Source organism: Xiphophorus maculatus, chromosome 11, assembly GCF_002775205.1.
Source record: "Xiphophorus maculatus strain JP 163 A chromosome 11, X_maculatus-5.0-male, whole genome shotgun sequence".
NCBI classification, from domain to species: domain Eukaryota; kingdom Metazoa; phylum Chordata; class Actinopteri; order Cyprinodontiformes; family Poeciliidae; genus Xiphophorus; species Xiphophorus maculatus.
The window spans coordinates 3,996,201-4,016,407 of NC_036453.1; the positions used below are offsets into that span (position 1 = coordinate 3,996,201).

Below are 20,207 nucleotides of genomic sequence, written 5' to 3' on the forward strand. Positions count from 1 at the left end.
AATAACTGACAGATTTCAGATCAGGTCAATGTATTAAGAAAAACAAAGAAACAAAACACAAAATATGAAAAAGTATGCCAGGAGTGTAGGCTTCAACAGTAAATACATTGCTATGAAAGCAAAAAAAAAGTACAAAACAGATATTACAGACATAACAAATGACAAATATTCAGAGGTATACAACATTCATACATGTTTACAACTTTTTTGACCGTACTCTTGGAAATAGAAGATAAACGTAGTTCGAGTTCCTTAACCAAAACTGTAAAAAAGTGTGAAGTATGCTCACTGCACCAGCTGGGGGCAGTAGTTCCCTCATTCCTGTTTGGAAGGGAAGAATTAGAAGAAGAAGAATTAGAAGAAGAAGAAGAAGAAGAAGAAGAAACAAGCGCGCGAAAACTGCCGTCATTTGTTTCTTGTTTTGAATCAATAATTTAAGGTAAGCTTGGCTCGTTTTTCATCGATCACATATTATATAAATCAGTGGTTTCAAAATCCATTAATCGACAGGCAGAGTCCTGCAACTTTTAGATGTGTCCCTTGTACTATCAACACTTCGATTAAATAAAACTGCGTCACTAGCATGCTGTCAAGCTCTACAGAGCTCTGCTAATGAGCTAATATTGGAGCCAGGTCTGCTGAAGCAGAAAGGTTGCAGGAGTTTGAGTTTGTTGCAAAGTTTATTTTAAAGCGAAAAACCTAAATATTAGATTATTAAAACGAGGTAACGGGATGTTATTTTCCTAAGCTTTTAAATTAGCTAACTTTTGTTATTCAGTTTCGAGGTGTGTTTTCCACACTTTCTAATAATGAAAGTATGTGTAGTCTTCAGTGCCCTATATTGATCTTTTATTAGAATAAGAAATATACTTTCTTTTGTCACTTAACAGGGGAAAGACACACTACAGCCTCACCAGGTTCCAGCATCATACTCGTTCTTGACAAGGTTAAATGTTTAATCCATGCTTTCTTCATATTGTGACCAGATCCTTGTACTGAACAGTAGCTCATTTTAAAGATAGCAACAGCTTTGAGTAAAAGTTTTTAGAGTCCTGACTTAATTTATCCTATTTAGTTTAAAATTACTAGGACAGAGAACAACTGGAGAAGTTGCACACAAATAATCTGACATCTTTTTGGTCAGATTATCCTTAACTTTAAGACAATGGAAACTAAATCTGTTTAGTTATAATCTTTAAAGTACTTGTGATGTAATTTTGAACACTGCAATCAATGACAATTAAACCTGAAGGACTAACTTTATTATTGTTTTCTGTTTTCCAGAGAGAAAAAAACATGGCCAACCAGAATGATGAAACTCCTCTGCCGCGTTCTGTATGCAATGCTTTAAAGATTTGATGCAATTTATTTTCCATTATAACATTTAAAAGATAAGTTAATAATAACATAGTGCAGTTTTGTGCAGATGGTTTGAATGTGGAAAACAGTTTGATATTAGACTGTACTGTAGTTTATATAAAATTTTTCTTCTGATAGGACCAAGAGCTGCATCTGACTCATTCGTTTTTGTGGAGATGGAATGAGAAAGATTTCAACAACATGACCTGCAATAAAGCTGGGACTGTAGAGGAATCGCTGAAGAACAGCCCCAAATTTGCGAAAACGGCAGAGAAGAACAAAGAGAAAGAACTTATTATAAGGGATGGAAAAGCCATCAGTCCACACTTGCCTTGCACATTAATTAAAAAAGGAGACCGTCTGACTGTGAAATATGTAAAAGCTGTAGAGCGGCCAAAGAAACCGATTGGTGCCTATGTTTCTCTCTGCAGGAACAAACCTCCTTCTAACCTTGTAATGTTCCATGTGTTGACAAAGGGAGGTAAAAATATAGTTAGAATCATGAAAAACTCAGCTCTGCGAGCATTCCAAGAAATTTCTGTTTATGCTTACAAAGGAGAACGAGTGAAGGCGGCTCTGAAACGAGATGGACGTCTTCACAGCTCCATATTTAAGAAGAACTTTGTGCTTTCTAATAAAAGCACTTCAGTAAAAACGGAGCTCTCTAACCCTGTTGATGAGCTCAATGATGAAACATTCCAGATTATTTTGCTAGACAAGTCAGATCCACCACCGAGTTTGCCTGGTAGCCTTGATGAAGCATATCTGATGTCAAATGAAGGCCAGGGTCAGTTTGAGGCAGAGAATAACATCACAGTAAAACAGAAACTGGAGCCCAATCAGGAAATGACACCAAGAAATTTAGTGCTGGAAATACCCAATTCAAAAAGGACGCAGAACCAGTTATTTTTCCAGTTTGAGGAATTTGTGAAAGGCATAAAAACTCAGGTTCCTACGCTGTCTCATTTCCAGAATCTGTTCCGTGTGGACTTTGGTCAGAGTACTCAGATGTGCAGTGAGGTGAGAACCATGAAAAGGCTGATGCGTCTCAGTGATTCAGCAGGTCAGGTGAGAATAAATGGCCATCCAAACGGAAGTGGGTTCCTCCTGTTTGGTAACTACGCCTTCACTAATGGCCATGTTGTTAAAGATATTTATGATGAACAGAGGTCCCAGTTCAACGAGAGAGTCTCTGTACACTTCTCTTATGAAAGTGTGGATCAGACTGAAGGAGCGCTGGATGTGTTGGAGCTTGTTTGCTTTGAGTTGAAGCCTGATGTGCCCGGTGGTGACTGGGCTTTGTTAAAGCTCAGTGCGCACCAGAGACTCCCTCCTGGTCTGTTAGAGCATATTGGCTTTCCTCCCAAAGATGGTGGAATTTGCATCATTGGGCATCCAGAGGGAGGAGTGAAGAAAATAGATCCATGTCTGATTGTCCCCTCACAAAATCGCCTTCAGGTTGTTGAAAGACACTACAGGGAGAATCAGGGCCCAGTTCAGTTCGTTACTCGCTCTTTCTTTGAGGGTGTAGCAACATCTGTTGACCGAAAATCTTTTCTTACATACGAATCCTGCTTTTATTATGCCTCCTCTGGTTCTCCTGTTTTTGATAAGCACTGCAACGTTGTGGCGATGCATTCAGGGGGGTACATCTACTGTTCTGCCAACGGTGAAACCAAAAGTGTGATAGAGTTCGCTCATCCTTTGCTAGCCATTATGGAGCGCCTCATTATCCAGATGGTAGTGAGAGAGAAGTTTGATATGTTAAAGGAATACTTGGCTTTCAGTTACGCTCAGCACGAAATCGTTATGGAAGGCGTAAAGAATCTGGTTGAAAAAGAAAATCTCATAGAGTTTAAAAATGCAATCAACAATTTGCTTACTGTTAGTAATTTGAATGACATGGCTTTAAACAAATTTTTGAAGTTCTTCAGTCAAAACCACGAGCATGTCCCGATGGAGATTTCCTAAATATGCCATTGGTAAAGTGCTGACAAAAATTTCTTACGGTTTTATTCAGGGATCCTTTTTTCTAATTTTTTTATTTTATTATTAAACAACTTAAAATCATGTACACATGATTTTTGTAGATAACACATCTGGATTTAGTTTTTTTGAAGGTAAATGTGAAAATGGACCAAATATTATATTCACTCATTTCATTTAAAATGAACAAGAATACAATGTGAGAATAAAATAAAACTGTATGTTTCACTGTATGTTCTATTTTATACCGCTTTTAATACTGCGTCTCATTTGGGGACTTATTGGTTAATTAAATTGTATTTCTTTGACTGCTGACATTTGATATACTTGCATTCATCGTTCCCTACAATTTACAATGAGCAATAATGTATCTCTGTTTTGATCTTTGTCTTCTTTTTTTTCTTAGACTTTATTTTTGGAAAGAGTCTGATTATATATCTACATGTCTCATTATTTAGTATAAAACAATTTATTTTATATATTATTTTTTCTTTTTTAAATGTTGACATAAAGCTTTATGGGACATTTCATGTAGATAAATGTGTGTTGTGAAATTATGTCTTTGTATGTTTAGCAGAAATTGCACATTTTATATTTAGATAATTTTTTTGTGTAAAGACACTTAAGGTGCTGTGGTTTGTAAAATTATTCATATGCCTTGAAAATTTTCACATCTTGTCATCTTACAATCAAACGTCATAGTATTTTTTTGCATTTTTATGTGACTGAGTAATACTAAGAAGCTGGAGAAAAAATGTTTTCAAATAAAAAAATATGTACTGCTCAAAAAAAATAAAGGGAACACTTTAAGTGTTAAACACCTGTTTAAGTGTTCCCTTTATTTTTTTGAGCAGTGTATATAAAGCCTTAAAAGTGTGCCCTAGATTTGTATTCAGACCCCCTTAGTCAATGCTTTTTGGAACTTAAATATCAATTTTATCTCAAGACTAAAATTTTAGTTTTTATCAATATTTTAATAATTGTTTTAACTAGGATGGAATTGTAAGTATTTCATCTTAAATCTATCTTTATGGCAGGATTGAATATAGTGTACTGAACCGTACTGAATATTTTCAGTAGACAGCTGAAATTAATTTGAGTTGGAGGCTTTTTCTTTTTTAACCAAAGGTCATTTATTACATTAAATCTAATAAATTTAATATATTAAGTTTATACATTTAATACAAGTATAAAGGTATTAATTTTGATACAGGGTGTTTCTATGGGTCCATTTAGGAGTAAAAAGTACAGACAGAAGGGGGCAGCACAAACCAAACACGTAGTTTTAAGTCAGTGGAACGTTTGAGCAATTCTTCGGTTTCCTACGGACTCTTTAATAACGGACCAAAGCAGCAGGCGAAATGGAAGTGTAAGTTTGCCTATTATTTTAATTTATTTGGTCTACATAGCAATTTGAGTTGCAATTATATGTTACTGATCTTACAAACTAACGGTGTAGGAAAGTACGTTTTGGTTTCCGGTTAAATCCAACCTCAAGAAAACATTTAACACAATTTTAATGCTAATTGCGCTGGTTTTAAATTACAGGTTTGTTTAGTCATTTTGGGTTCGTGTTGTCAGATATTTGGCTTTGTGCTAGCGGATCTAGAGTTGAATTTTAACACTAAACTAAATTTACTCTTATTAAAGCTAATTTTAAGATGAAACAAATGGCCACTTATAATAAACGTATTCTCACTGAAGAAATCGCATATTTCACTAATTACATGTGTTTTAAGTAAAGGTCATTTTATTTAAAAAGCACCAAATTATGTAAAATAATGTCACCCCAATGCAAGCTAATTGATATCCGTTATACAGAGTCCACTTGGGTTTTATATCAATTTGGATCAATGAATCCAATTGATTCTAGTACGGTCCAATCACATACACAAATTCAGATCACATGATTCACATTTTAATATATTCGATTCAGATTTAGTTAGTTTAATGTTGAATGGTAAAATGTTATTTATCTAAGGAAGTTCAGTTAAATATGTCTTAAGTAATTTATTTAAAAGGCTTAAGGCGATAATAGAGAAAAAGCCAGAAGTGCTTTTTGTGGAAAACAGGTCACAGAGAAAATGGCTGTAACAGCTGTGTTAGCTGCTTTGGTTAGAGAAAAAATAAACTAAAAACAATATCTGATCCATTAGTACCATTTATATATGTAAAACAAAGAGGGTAGTAGATTTAGTGATAACAGTAACTTCTTCTGTGGCTTTGTCCAGGAAGTAAAAAAATAATCCTAGTTCTGGAAATTACATGAAAAGTTACATGAAAGCAACATCTAAAACAGAACCTGACTCTTCTCTATGTTTCTGTTCTTTATAAAATTTCAAACGACTTATGTCATTAAAAATCAAGACAAAGCAATTCTAAGTAGCTAAAGTAATTTAAATAAATAAACAAAACTTGTGCATTTAGTCAGAAAAACTTGAAGCATAAAATAAATGAACTGTTGCGTTTTTGTGTCTTCTCAGGAAAAATGCAAATGCTGCCATGCTCAGCAACTACGAGGTGAGGCAGCAAGTCTCTCCTAACACAACTTTGTTGTTGCTAAAGTATCATATTAGTTTCTAAGTGGATTTTCTGTTTTCCTTTATGTTTTCTAGGTGTTCAAACTCCTCACAGACCTCAAGGAGCAAAGGAGAGATGCCGGGAAGAGCAAACACAGTGTTGGGCAGCAGAACCTCAATACTATCATGTATGAGGTAGGCACACGCCTCTTTTTTCTTTTCTGTCATGTTTATTCATAAAAAGCATGGCAGTATCGTCCTCTGTCTTTTCCATCAGACTCTGAAGTACCTGTCAAAGACGCCATGCAGCAGACAAAGTCCTGAGATCGTCAAGGAGTTCCTCGGTACCATGACGCATCACAAGCTCACAAAGTCAGTAAGCTTTGACTGAAGCCCTGAAATTTCTGCACCCAGATTCTGTAGAGTTGATTAGATGCTTGCTGGCTCTTTAAATTTGAATCTGATGTGTTTCCTTTCACCAGGGCAGAAAAACTACAGCTGCTAAACCACCGACCGCAGACCGCAGTGGAAATTCAGCTTGTAAGTCTTTTTCACCATCATCATTAATATCTGTGTAATAGCTTTACTTAATTTAATATTACTGACGCATTTACATGGTGGCTGCCAAATCTGCTGCTGGTGTTTGACACCAAAACTCTTTGAGACTCTGCTCTTCACAAAACATAATAATTTCAGAACTAGAAATAATTGGAAGTACTTTTCAAATCACAATGGCTGTTGCCAGGTAATGCCAGGACATAGCAAGATGATTCATTAGCCAGTTTATGGACTTGCATAAATCATGGAAACTGGAAATACTTCCTAACAGCTTGATTTCTGTCTTCAGTTTGAAATCAAAAACATTTGAAGTCTTGTTTCAGGCTGCTGAACAGGTGGAAAATTATGGAACAGGAAAATATGAATATGGGGGGAATATTTGTATTTACAGAGTTTCCTTATGGTGTCTAAATATTGTGTACTTATATTCTTTCTTTTAGTGCCTTTTCTCCCTAGTATGCTTCCTTTTGTCCTTCTGCTTCCTCATATTTTTCCTGTTTTTCCCCCCAGTCTTTCTTCCAGCTCCCTCCTTCCATGACTGTATTTTTTGTTATGTCCTTCCTTGTGTTCTTCTTTCTTTTTCTCCTTTCATCCCCATGTTCTTGAGCTCATTCTTTCTGTCCTTCCCCTATTCTGGATGTCCTTCCTTTTTCTCATGTTTCTGGACTTCATTGCTTTCTTGTGATCTACTCCTTATTCTTCCTGTTTCCTTCTATCCATGCTTCATTTTCCTCATTTTTTACCGTTATTTTTTAAAACATTTTTACACAATTTTGGGTCTACAAATTGGTTTTCTGTAGAAAGTTAAAATCCCTCAAAACTGTAAGGTGTCATAAAAGGCATGACTAAATGTGGCCTTCACTGTCTTGTGTTGAGATGGTGGAGGAAAGTGAAGAGCGGCTGTCGGAGGAGCAGATCGAGGAGCTCATCCAGAACATGGCAGACGTCCTCCCAGGTGACCCGGAGGAGAAAAACGTAGCTGCGGCTGCTGATGCGGAGATGGATGAAGGCGGAGAACAGTCGTGACACGGTGACTTCCATGTGAAGAACTGGTTACGTGGCTAAACACGTTGCAGAACTGTTTACAGAAAGACAGGATGCACAGAGACTACAAGTCTGCAGTTAAAAGCTGAGTTGTTAATCCTGTTTATTCAGCTAATATTGACAATGAAAACAGTTGGACCAAAACATGCTCACTTTCACACAGAAGAGATTAATCTCTTTAAAATATGTCAATATTGCACAGAGAAGTGCTTTCAAAAGAGGAGGAGATCTTGAGTTTTATGTGTCAAATAACATTTATGTAACTTGCAGCCTTAAACATATATTAAATAATTTTGTTCCAATCCAAAAGCACAATATTAATTTTACTTTGTTTATACTGATGGGAGATGGAACCTTATTGTGTCTCTTACTTTCCTTTCATGCTTCAGTCTTAGGATAGTTTGTGTTTTGCTACTGTTTCCTTGCAGCAGAGGAAAGATGTTCGGGTTGTAAGTGTGAAGGTTTCTGTTTCTTGCCTTCCTGTTTGCATATCACGTCAGTTTCCTGTTCTTACTCAGCTCCTTAAAGAGTTGACATACAAACGCACAGTAAAGAGTAGACTCATGCCTTAGAAGAAGAAGAAAAGCAGAGAGGACATGAGTCTACAACTTAAAATAGAAAACGTCTTTGTGTAAAGCTAGAGAAACTGTAAACTTCACATGTAAGACAGAAGATTTTTTATTTGTCATTGCATCTCAACAAAATCTCTTAATTCAACTTCAACCTCTCCTTCTTAGTAACAAATGTGTTTTCCTTATTTCAGCAAGAAAATTGCTCTTCAAACTTTTCAGCTAATGACTGCATGATTGCCTTATTTTTATAGCTTCGCCTTAGACTAAGATGTTTCGTCTGGTTGTGATAATTTGATCAGCCTGTCTGTAGAGCCAAACCTTGAAAACAGTTGAAGCACCTAACAATTTTGAAATTCCTAAAACAGCTCTTTAGAAAACTTAAAGATTATTTGTTTTGTTTTTGGCTCATTAAACCTAAAATACTAATAAAGAAATTACATTTTTCAAATGACAAATGTGAATTTTGATCTTTTTCTGAAAGAAAATAAACTATAAAGGTGTGCTGAAAGTGTTGCTATAAATTTATGTTATTTTGCAGTATAATTAACCCACATTGAAAAAACGGCTGCAGCTCTCTAATGATGAACTTTGTACATTTATTGTTTTACTTCCTTTACCATTGTGCTCACTGTTCATGGTGGCAAGGTGCGGTTGAGTCCTCTTCCAACCTTTGTCATATTAAACAGTTTAATAATTTATCTTATTGTGCTTCTGAAACAGTTCTCTTTTCTGTTTAATAACAATGACCTTTTATGCCACATTTCTACCCTTGGCAACCAGAAAGTCATAAACTAAAATAAAAACTAATAAATATGCTTCAGCTACATTTCCTTTTTTATAAAACTTGTTTATGCGAAGGCAAAAAAACAAGTGGTTCTTAAGATGGGAATTAAGGTTTTCAAATTTCAACATGTTGAAATTTGATATCACAAGAGTATTCTTATCGTAGTTCTTTTAGGTTTTAAGTTTCGTTCAAAACTGATAAGAACCGAGTCTCTCACCATTCAGGCATCCTGTTTCTTCTATTCATTTCATTTAAATGTACTGCTCTATGCAGTACAAGGAAGCGCAGAGGAAAAGAAGTTAGTCGTGTTTGCCACTTGAAACCAAGGGTTTAGCCTGATTTGACCTCATTAAGTCTTCTTAAACCTTTCAACATTCCACGGGACACAAATAAGAAGACAAAAAGACAGAAATACGGAGACAACGCTTCAGAAAGGTCAGTGGCGGAGAACCAGAGCTCCACTTGAGAAAAAGAGAGAAAAATATTTCACCAAAGGCTGCTGTTTCTAGTGCCTTGCAGTTATTTGTGCTCCTCGTTCAGTTTGTCGCTTCACTAGATTTTACTATTTTATGTTAAGGGAAGCACAAACGAGTTGCTGCATTTACGTCAGACTGGGTGGACTTTGACTCGACTATTATAACATAAGCATGGTTTGGTGTAAAGCATTTCTTTTTAGCTTTTGACATATATTATACCAGTTCAGTGTACTTCCCAGTAATATACATTAATATTTATGAATAAAATTTATGCTTTTACAAGGCATTGTTTATTGTATGTTTTTGAGAAATATTAAGTTGGTGAAACTTATATCGTCCAGAAATCACAACACATTTCAGAGTTTATCTAAGTATCTTTTGTTTTTCGTTTAGTTTTTGTTTTATGAAATGTGACATTTAATACGATTTCCTGTTTTCTTCACAGCATTTTGTGGTGGTTGGGGTGACTCAGAAGAACTCACACATGTATTGATATAACCTTGAGTTGCAAAACCCTTCATTTCTCTGGATTTAGGTCAAAATGAAGGCAGGAAACAGCAGTGGCAACGCTGTTCAGAGTTTACAGACTGGGATGCACACGGTTAATAGATTGGCTGCAGCTCATGTAATCCCAGTAGTATAAAACTATTTCATACTCAGTCTCAGTGCATTAACATAAAGCAGCAGTAATGTGTTATTGACTTAATGTTCTCTTGGCTGGGTCCAGCCATTTTGTCTTTTTGACAGCATAGGTCTCCCACAAGTTGTATGTCTGTAAATATTATGATGCATGGTTATTGTCATCCAGTGTTACTAAAAAAGGCCACTATTTTATTATTTTATGTGAAACACTTTTTCAGTTATTTATGCCTCATTATTTATCTAAGAAGTGCTTATTTGATGTCTTATTTATTGTGTTTTCACAACGTTGCTTAAATGTTTTGGTAACACTTGGCCTTCTTTACAGGGCTTTAATTCTTCAAGAAGATGTAACTTAAGAGCAAACCAAATATCTGTTGCTAATGAAAAGATGGTTAAATTAAACGTGGCGGCTTTAACCTCCAGTAAATCCCTCACTGTGATTAAATTTCCCCGGTGGGCTTTCGCTGAAAGCAAACCAATCGATGTGGTAAAGTAATTTTAGTCTCCAGTGGTAGAAAAAAAAAATTGAGCTGTCAAAGAGGCGGAATAACCCTTTAACGCTTCCACCAATCACAGACAGTGTTACAACCCAGCGTTTGCAGCTACCCAATCAGAGGCGAGTTCTCTCTGCTTCGTATTGCTCGTGTCGACGGTGTGTCTTTTTTTTCCCCTTTTCAACCGCAAAAGGCTTCTCGACTTCTCTATAAAAGTTCCGCCGGTATAAGCAGCGAAACGTCGAGTTATTCTCTCATTTAATGCCAACATGTTGTCAATATCGCTGCTGTGACGTGGAGCGGCTAATAACCGAGGGGGGAAAAACGGGGAAATTCTCGTGAGGACCGCCGTGTGTATCGGGCGTTTTTTTTTTTTAGATCAAGGTCCTTGTCGGTTTTCTCTTCGAATTTTCGGCAGTTTCACGGACGTTGGTGAGTTGACATGTTTATTAATTTTAATCCGCCGTTGGCTTCAGACAGAATGAGTTTGTTCACAGCAAGTAGAGGGTAAATGGCGCAGAGAGAGGTGGGTTTGCAGGCAGGTCTTTCACCTGGCTCTTTGCTGAATTTTTTAGAGACGCAGTCAAGGGGGATTTTTTAACCAGGCCAGATGTGTGTAGCTGCTGGGCCTGGGGCTTCGGGTTCCGGGGATCGTTTCATTTAAAACTTGGACGCTTCTTCAAATCGCTATTGACATATCTTACTGTCAGCATCTGTTTTTAAAACAGAAGTCCTTCATGTCTCAGCAGCAGATGTTTCTATAGTCGTCTGAATTTAAATACGGAACCTGCAAACACCAGACTGACGGGAAGGAAGGAAAATTGATTGGAAGGATGCAAGAAACCGATTGTAAAAAGGAATAGAGAAAATAGGATTCTGATGGGAAAACAAAGATTGTTGTAAGTGGGTGTTTGATGAAAGAAGGAAGCAGAACAGAGTGTGGGAAAGAAGAAGTGTTGTAAGGAAAGAATGTAGAAAGGAAGGAAAATGACTATTTTAGTCTATGGAGTTGAAGGAAACGATAATGACGAAAGAATTAACAAGGTAGGAACATATGATATTAGATGGATGGTAGGGATTGATTACAGATCCCTGTATTTATCACGTTGACATTGAGAGACATTGGAATATTTTTCCATACTTCATTTTAGTTCTGCATATTTACCCAATTATGGAAAAAACTAATCTGATCATATAATTTTCCACACTTTTCAAAACGCCTTGGGATTCCTTTGTTTATTAAGATGTTTATATGACAGGATCAATTGAAGAAGAAATAAACTGTTTTTATAATGAAAAAACAGCATGGCCTTTATATGGATTGGTTTATTTTCTTGAATAAATTCTGAGAAATAGTGCTGTTGCACACACAATAAAATAAAATACAAATGCTTTAATAAACTATATAAGCATCTATGGAAGCAAACTAAAAAAAAAAATTAAACACAGGGGATTTTTTACTCTTACTATGCTCAGTACATGTCTTCATTTAAAGCATGCCTTTGCTCTGACAAAAAACCCAAATTTATTTCTTTAAATATGCATCTGTCAAGCTGCAGATCTAATCTTGCTGCACTCTGCAGTTGTACAGACTCCTATGATTAAAAAATATATTTATGTTCTTAGCCTTTAGGTTATACCAATAAAAGGAAATTTAAAGGGTTGTTTTGCCCATTTGAACATTTCCAGGAAGTCGGCTCTTCTACCACTAGTTCTTAGTTCCTGTTTTCTTAAAATTGTTTACCACCCACCACTTACACCATTACCTGTTTGCAACCTGTGATCCCAAGTCATCACTGTTTGGTTAACTGGTCTTGTTTGTTGGTATTTAGTGATCAGATGACTTTGTGGCTTTTTTAAAGCCTGTTTGTACACATTGTACTTGCTCACAGTCATTGCACTTTACAGAAACCCTTTTCCTATTGTGTTACTCCCATGGGGTGTAACTTTGTGGCCTATATTTAGCTTTAAGTTAAATTTCTGAAGAGCAATTATCTGCAAGCAACTTGTGTATAATAGCCTCTGTAGTTAAATTGTTTAGAATTTAATACATTTTTATTTAAAGTATTTTATAGGACAGAAAATGATTGATTGAAGTGAAATTCAGTAAGGAAAAATGATTTAAAACTTGCCTAGCAAATCCATGTTAGTTGCATGTTGAATAAAAGTAAAAAAAAAAACATTAAAAACTCCAAGGGCTCCTAAGGCCTCACCTCTAGCCTCATCCAGATGTTTTCTGTTTTTGATCTGATGGCCAGAGATTTTTTTTTTTTTAGGCAGCACAGGGACGTTTAGCTCCACGTGGCATCCAGATGTTAGAATCTCACCACTTTCCGTCTGAAAAAGATGGCAGAAAAACTAACTCTTGACTTGCTTTAGTAAATTGTTTTCCATGCTAGTAGGGGGATGTAGATTACATCAAGAAATATTCCGTGCACATTGCAGAAATGAAATGGAGAAGTTGCAGGATGTCTTACTCTGTAAGTAGTAACCTGATCTAAAACTGGCATTACTGAGTGTTTGAGTTTGACAGAATTTGTCAGTGAGAAGGAAAACATGACGGATTTGTAATTGGTAGCTTCGGATGTGTTGTGGCCTGCCGCAGTGAACTTTGATATGGCTCGACAGCCAGAAGCAGCAAAATAGCAGCTTTAAGAAAACAAAAATCCTAGCTTCATTTCAGCCCCTCAGAAACAGTGTTCCAGTATTTCTGCCAAAACAACGGTTTCCACGACTCCCTGCAAGTGGGTAATAACTTACTCATGCTTTGGCTATGTTTTAGAGCTCTTTATTAGAATTGTAAATTGCATAATTAAAAACTGCTGGATTACTCAGAAGGGTGTGAGGTAAAGTCTTGATAAAACTATTCCAACTCATAGTGTAAAATCTGTCTCTGTGTGTGTTTTAGGTTGGAGTCATGGCTAGGCGACGTGGCTAACTGTGGTCGGCGGCAGGTTTGGGCCCTGCAGTCGGAGAACGCGCCATGACGGCTGTGGAGGATTGAGGAAGAATCCCAGCCTGCAGCTTCTTCAGCTTCACTTCCACTCATCTCTGTTGGACTCTTCTCTGTTGATCTAATTATGTCTAAATGACTCCGGTTAAATTTTAAGACGTGGATTCTCTCACATCAGAATCCATCTACACCACCCAAGTTTTATTTTATGTGCTCCTGATTTCCAAAAGAAACCCCAACAGCCATGCGAGGCAGAACCAACATGCTGCTGGGCTGCGTGCTCCTCTGCTCCGCCTTTCTGCTCTACCTGGGCATGAACACTATAGACTGCCCTCGGAAAAGCCACCGCTACCACTGGATGGAGCTCAACATGGCCTCGGGCAATCAGAGTCTGCCGCACTTCCCGGAAGACACACCCCTCATCTTCATCGGGGGTTTTCCTCGGAGCGGCACCACGCTGATGCGCGTGATGCTGGACGCGCACAGCGCCGTTCGGTGCGGAGAGGAGACCAGGGTGATCCCTCGCCTCCTGGCTATGAGGGCTACCTGGAGTCGCTCCGTCAGGGAGAGGATACGCTTGGACGAGGCCGGCGTCACTGACCAGGTGTTGGACGCAGCGGTGCGAGCCTTTCTGTTGGAGGTGAGCGTTTCGTCTCAAACGAGAGAGCCTCAAACACCCTTGTGTCTGTAAACATATTGGATTACAAGATTACCTCAGCACAACGTCAATGTGTTGAAAGAGTTGCAGACTTTTTTTTAATTATGTGAAAATGTGGCTTTTAAAAAGGGGGCAGTATCATGTAAAATAAACTTTTTTTCAATGTTACAGTATGTTCTAATGTCATCCCCTTATCTAAAGCATACCTGGAGTATTGACTTGATTCTTTCATGCATGTTTAAGAAATCCTTTAATCTCCATGGCAACCATTCAGCTGTGCAAAACGCCTGGTTGGTCTTAGCTCCACCTTCAAGTTGCAGCTCCTTCTGGGAACTGCAGTTTCCGAGCTTCCAAGTTTCCGACTCCCCCACTCAGCTCCTTCAGACTAACCATCAGCAATTGGCAAACATCTGGTGGAACTTCGCCTCTGCTGAGCTCATTATAGGAGCTACTTGTCAGTGCAACACTGGTAAAAATGTTGTCAAAGAGTTAACAGAGGAGCCATGTTGTGTTGGCTTCCTGAAAGCAGAGTTTCAGAAAGAGCAGGAGTTTTTAAAGAGACAGGGCCAATATCAAGGCGTTTTCTTTCAAGTCATATTTAATATATACAGCATTGTTAGAACAGCTAAATGTAGCATAGTTACTTGATTATGCTATAAAATGACATAATGTGCCTGTAAAACACGTAGTACTGCCTCTTTAAATCTCAGAACTGTACCATGCCTTAGTGTTCAGCCCAGCTTCAGTCTGACGTTGCAAAATCTCTCTGTCTCTGTCAGCTTTGCACAACTTTGCAAAGTTGCAGAAACTCAGTCGGGCTGTGCGGAAAGTATGTTTGGACATATGTTTGTAGTATTTCCACAGATTCCAAAATTTATTTTAATTCTGGACTTTATCAGAAACTTTCTAACACATTTAATGGTCTAAGTTAATTGGTTCTGCTGTAGCTCAGGCTGTGGTTAGGATCATTGCCCTGCTGGAACATGAAACTACTCTGTAATCTCAAGTGTTACAAGAGTTTTACAGATTTCATTTCTTCCAACTGTAGGAGAAAATAGTTTTGCAAAAGATTGTGGAGGTATTTATACAGTGCTGATATTTGGGTTAGGTTAGTTTGAAGATAGCTACTTTATTGTAGGGTTGTAGTTAAATCTCATGGCTGTATTGAATTGTGTTGTGTGTGTGCGCTCCAGGTGATAGTCGGCCATGGGGAGCCTGCAGCTCGTCTTTGCAACAAAGACCCATTTGCGTTGAAGTCCCTGTCTTATTTGGCGCGCATCTTCCCCAAAGCCAAGTTTGTCCTCATGTTGAGAGACGGACGGGCAACTGTCCACTCCATGATATCTCGCAAGGTAAGCTTGTTTTCTTCCTTGTTTATTTTCACCGGGGCTGGAAAACTTCTTCTATGGCTTCTATTTTGCAGGCTCATATTTCCAAGCTGGCACATCACAAATTTGTGCTGATGCTGCACTCTCTGTTAGTGGTTAGAGTGGGAGAGTGAAACAACGTTAGCCATGTTTTCTCACAGCAAAGCAGAATCTTTAGTGAACATTTTTTTTATTTTTTATTTTTTATTGACTGCTTGTCTCAGGTGACCATCTCGGGGTTCGACCTGAGCAGCTACAGAGACTGTCTGACCAAGTGGAGCAGTGCAGTGGAGGCCATGTTCAGCCAGTGCCAGGCGGTGGGGGAAACACGATGTTTACCTGTCCGATACGAGCAGCTGGTTCTCCACCCAGAGCAGCAAATGAGGGACTTGCTTCATTTCCTGGAGCTGAAGTGGGACTCCTCGGTGCTGCATCACGAAGAGCTGATTGGGAAGGCTGGTGGCGTTTCGCTGTCCAGGTGAGTATTTGACACGTTAATGCAACAAACTCTGACATGTCTCATCATGCAAGTATGTTCTGTCAAATATTTCACTTAGAACCATATTCTTTCGTGAATTAAATAGTCTTGAAATGTAGTTTTGCATAAAAAGTGCTTCACTTCTGGTGTGGGCACTCAAGCGAAAGTTTCAGAGGCAGATATCGCCAAACCTCAACTTAAAAAAGTTTTAAAAAACAGCCCAGAAGCTGTTTGTGCATCATTGATGGTCTTCTTGTGAGAAGTTGTGTGTAGACGTGTGAAATGGCCATAAAAGTTTAAACTTGTGGAGAAAAATCTAAAAATAAGAGTTGCTAATTAGTGACTCAGTAAGACTCAGACATGTTTAAAAAGAACAAGTGTAGCCGCATTTTGAAGACAACAGGTCTTTCATTTTCTGTAACAAGGAAAGTCAAGATAAACAACTGGCTGTAGGGCTGAGGAGAAGAAACAGGATTGTTTATACTCACATTTTCATGGAGTACTTTTCCCACAGTGTACAAATTTTGAAGTACCAAATTAAAATAAGGCAGCTGTTTCCTCTCCTTCATGCAGCTGTGGGACATTTCTGCTTTCTGGGATTAACAACTTCAACCTGGTTTAATATATTTTTCTTTTTTCCAGCTTTTTAAATCTGTTGTCATTTTACATTTCAAGATAAATGATTCAAAACTCCTGAACTGAATGTGATTTTTACTAAGGTAACCCACATTACACATTTATCTTGACTTTAGTTTTTATTTTTGATAAAGCGCAGAAACTCATCTTTTCTTTATAATTTAAATTCCCACACATGTCAGTCTAAGCAGTTCATTGGAGTCTCCTCAGAATAACTGGATTTTGCTGTTTTTTTTATTATTGTTGCAAGAAGTTGAAAATACATTTCACTTTCACAAGAAACACAAGATTTAAACAAGTGCAGATTTCATTTAACAAATTATAAACTTAAATACGATAAATTATTCATTTTGTAAGAGCTAAAACATACATTTATGTGACCAATATTATAAAATTTTACATGATAGCAACCATCTTTTGTTGTGTAACAGTGCGTTAAGTGCTACTTACTTTAAAAAAAGCAAAGGATTATATATTATAAAGTTTTTAAAAAGCACTTCTGGATTTTAGGTTTTATTATCAGATGTGTGTGAATAACTCGGAACACAACTCAGTAACTTCCTTTAGTTGTAGTTTCTGTTATAAACTGTTTTCCATGTAACCTCATCGGTCTCTCACGTCTTTGTGGAAGTATCTTCACCATCACATGTCTGGAACAAAGCTTCTGTCTCTTTGAGGTTTGCAGTCATTTGTTTATGCAAAGCTATTAGGATCGCGCACCACCATATTTTAATCAGATTGAGCTTTTATTCTGTAATACCTCAATTCTTTTCTGTTCAGCTTATCTTTTGTGGCTTTGTTTGGAATTACGGTTCCATGTGTCATGACCCAGTTTGGACCAAGCTTAGCTTTGCCACAAAAAATGACCCTTTCTTTTGCACCTTGGGTTTGATAAATTACTGTAATAACACATTACAAGCATCACTGGTGCATATTGTGTCAGCTGCTATCTATTTGTAGAGTGATTGATTTTGGTGCAGAATGATGACCCATCAGTAACCAATAACCACTGAGGTTTCATGCTTAGGCATTATGTTACAATATTTAGGTTGTAAAAAATGTTCAAGCATGTCTATTATATATTTATGTGGGTTTGGTTTTAGAGAATTGTTTTGAATTAAAATGCAGCTGAGGTTGGGAGGGAGATTTGTATCCAACTTGAGCCGCCGTGTTGCCAGAGTTTTCTTCTAAAGCAGCCTAACCTCTCAGGGTCAAGCTCAGCTTGGCGACCTCTCCTAGCAGACTTCATTTGTGCTGCTTTGTTCACTTGTCATTCAAGCGCAGCATCTTTCTGCTGGGCAGCCGTTCAGGGGATTTGGTGGGAATCTGGCTGCCGTACCATGCTAAAACCAAATCTGTTATTTAAAGGAATTAGGCCACATTCAGGGGGAATTAGCTCTCTTATTTTTCATTACTTATGCAACATTTACTTACACAGATGTTCCATAACCTTTCACAAAGATGTTACAAAATAAACTGTTTTCTGCTCTTATTTTTGATGTGTGCATCAATTTAGATGCACATATTAAATTGAAGTGACATGGAAAGTGAAATTCCATTTCATTTATGGGTGTTATTACTTTAATTTTATTTATTCCTTCTCAACTTTCTTTTTTGTTCTTTTAACACGGGTAAAAAAATTTTAGCTAACTATTGGGTTTTTTTTACTTCCTGTTTGATTTGAGTTGCTACTTTGACTTTACAAATCTTTAAAAAACAAGTTTTGCAGACGTTAAAAAGCGTGTCCAGTTTTTTTTCTCTTTATCTGGTTTATTTTGCCTTTCAAGTAAATGCACCTGATGGCCAAATGCCACCTGACCTGGGTGTGTGAAGAAAGCTGTTCTCTTTTTTTGTTGTTGTTTATCTAACACGTGTTTTTTTGGCGGGGCCATCTATGGATTTTTACTCTTGAAAGGGTTTAACATTTTTTCTTTTACTTCCTGTTTGGTTTGAACTTTTTTATGTTTGCAGACCCTGTTAAAAAGTGTATTCAGTTTTTCTCTACTTACCTGGTTAGTTTCACCTTTGCCCTGTCAGACCCATAAGCTGATGGCCAAATCCAACCTGACCTGTGTGTGTGTGTGTGTGCGCGTGTGTGTGTGAACAGGGTTGAACGCTCCACAGACCAGGTGGTGAAGCCAGTGAACACGGAGGCCCTCTCTAAGTGGGTGGGAAACATTCCCAGCAATGTGATCGACGACATGGCCGAAATCGCCCCGATGCTCGCTCGCCTGGGCTACAATCCGCACGCCAACCCTCCTGATTACACAAAAGCGGATCCCATCACGTCTCCTTTTAACCACTTGCAGGTAAGGGACAGGAGGATTTTGTTTTTATCCTTAAATATGTTATTTTCTTTCCATAAATAATTATGACTTTAAAATTTCTTTATAAATTTCAACAATTTTAGTAGCCCTAACTTCAAAGGATTGTTGGTTTTTTTCTTTTTAAAAGTAGACCTTTTTTCTTTTTGTGTTTTTTATTTGTACTCATATATGTGGTTGCTGGTCATTCTTTTGAAACGTTGTAAATAGACCTGTTACAGTAAGCAATAAATCAATTTATCGCAAGATAAACTAAAGTGAGCTCAATAATTTCCATTTGCATGATTTATGAAACGTGATTTTGTTGTTTCTGTTGTTTTACTCATTTATTGTCAATATGTAAAATGTCTTCCAGTTCCAGCTTTAAATATTCATTAGTGTTTAACGTTTATTGATCTTTGAATCTTTGAGAGGGTGAACTTAAATGATTTATATTATAAAACTGGCCAGTATATTATTTGAAAGTGGTCTCAATATTATTGTTTATTGCAATAAATTCTGGGACAATTTATAGAGCTAATGTTGAGTTTAGATCTTTTACATTTACTGTCATATTTGGAAAATAAACAGTTCTTTTCAGATTTGGTTACTATAATGAGACAACTTTGTCTACTATGTGTCTAGACTCAGAAATAAATCTACATGTAATCACATAATTAAAACATTACTTCCTCAATCTTCTTTGGTCAAAACCAGCTTTGAGGATAATCTTCTTTAAAATGAATTAAATATCTGCTGCTGAAGAAGCAACGTGACTCTGACAACTGCATGTTCTCTCGTTTTTTTCTTTAAATTTCTTTTCACGTGAGTGAGAAATGTTTCTGCTCTTCCCTCAGAGAGAGAAAACGGCAGCAGACTCTCCTCATCCCAGTTAAAGATGGCAGCTCTCTGCTGCCTTACGGACGCACCTGGAACACAGACTTTCATTCCAGCTGTTATCTCGCCTCACATGGAGAACTGCGGCGCTGCGATTACATTGAATTCTTCTCGAGACTTGTTTACAGTTTCCAAGTGTGAAGACTGGTGGACTACCGGATTAATTTGCGTTTTAATTGTCAGCTCTTCACAGTGAACTGTTTTCCACAGATTCTTGACACATCCCATCACGTTCTACCTGACAGTGTTTCAACTTTTCTCCCAAGTTCATTGCAATGTGAATGCGTATTCAGACCAATATCTCACTAAGCGCTCAGTCAGTGGTTGTCAAGCATAATGACTGTATATATTTTTCAAAATGTACTTTTATTTTCTTAATAAATTATTTTGGTTGAATGGTCATCAGGTTTTTTTTGATGGTTTATTACAAGACAATCATCTTTCTACACAGCATTATACTTATTTCTTCTGTCCATAGCGC

At 37.3% G+C, this 20,207-nt stretch overlaps 3 protein-coding genes across 6 annotated transcripts; all 3 read left to right on the forward strand.

The window, feature by feature from the left end:
* The first annotated feature begins 363 nt into the window (after positions 1-363).
* On the forward strand, positions 364-4,122 carry LOC102219532 (protein FAM111A-like). Of its 2 annotated transcripts, XM_005813291.3 has the most exons (4): positions 364-439; positions 891-946; positions 1,285-1,335; positions 1,498-4,122. In XM_005813291.3, the coding sequence occupies exons 3-4, from the start codon at positions 1,297-1,299 to the stop codon at positions 3,328-3,330; spliced, it is 1,872 nt and encodes a 623-aa protein (XP_005813348.2). In that variant the 5' UTR covers positions 364-439; positions 891-946; positions 1,285-1,296; the 3' UTR covers positions 3,331-4,122. The 2 variants fall into 2 exon arrangements, with proteins under 2 accessions (XP_005813348.2, XP_023198677.1); XM_023342909.1 differs by lacking the exon at positions 891-946 and having other exon boundaries at positions 371-439.
* Positions 4,123-4,670: 548 nt separating this feature from the next.
* On the forward strand, positions 4,671-8,819 carry crcp (CGRP receptor component). The gene is made up of 6 exons (XM_005813283.3): positions 4,671-4,714; positions 5,829-5,865; positions 5,961-6,059; positions 6,142-6,236; positions 6,347-6,404; positions 7,299-8,819. The coding sequence occupies exons 1-6, from the start codon at positions 4,707-4,709 to the stop codon at positions 7,446-7,448; spliced, it is 447 nt and encodes a 148-aa protein (XP_005813340.1). The 5' UTR covers positions 4,671-4,706; the 3' UTR covers positions 7,449-8,819.
* Positions 8,820-9,150: 331 nt separating this feature from the next.
* tpst1 (tyrosylprotein sulfotransferase 1) lies at positions 9,151-20,127 on the forward strand. Of its 3 annotated transcripts, none has more exons than XM_023342339.1 (6): positions 9,151-9,257; positions 13,343-14,027; positions 15,239-15,397; positions 15,637-15,890; positions 18,634-18,835; positions 19,687-20,127. In XM_023342339.1, the coding sequence occupies exons 2-6, from the start codon at positions 13,632-13,634 to the stop codon at positions 19,723-19,725; spliced, it is 1,050 nt and encodes a 349-aa protein (XP_023198107.1). In that variant the 5' UTR covers positions 9,151-9,257; positions 13,343-13,631; the 3' UTR covers positions 19,726-20,127. The 3 variants fall into 3 exon arrangements, with proteins under 3 accessions (XP_023198107.1, XP_005813349.2, XP_023198109.1); XM_005813292.3 differs by lacking the exon at positions 9,151-9,257 and adding an exon at positions 10,574-10,866; XM_023342341.1 differs by lacking the exon at positions 9,151-9,257 and adding an exon at positions 10,888-13,178.
* Positions 20,128-20,207: the final 80 nt, after the last annotated feature.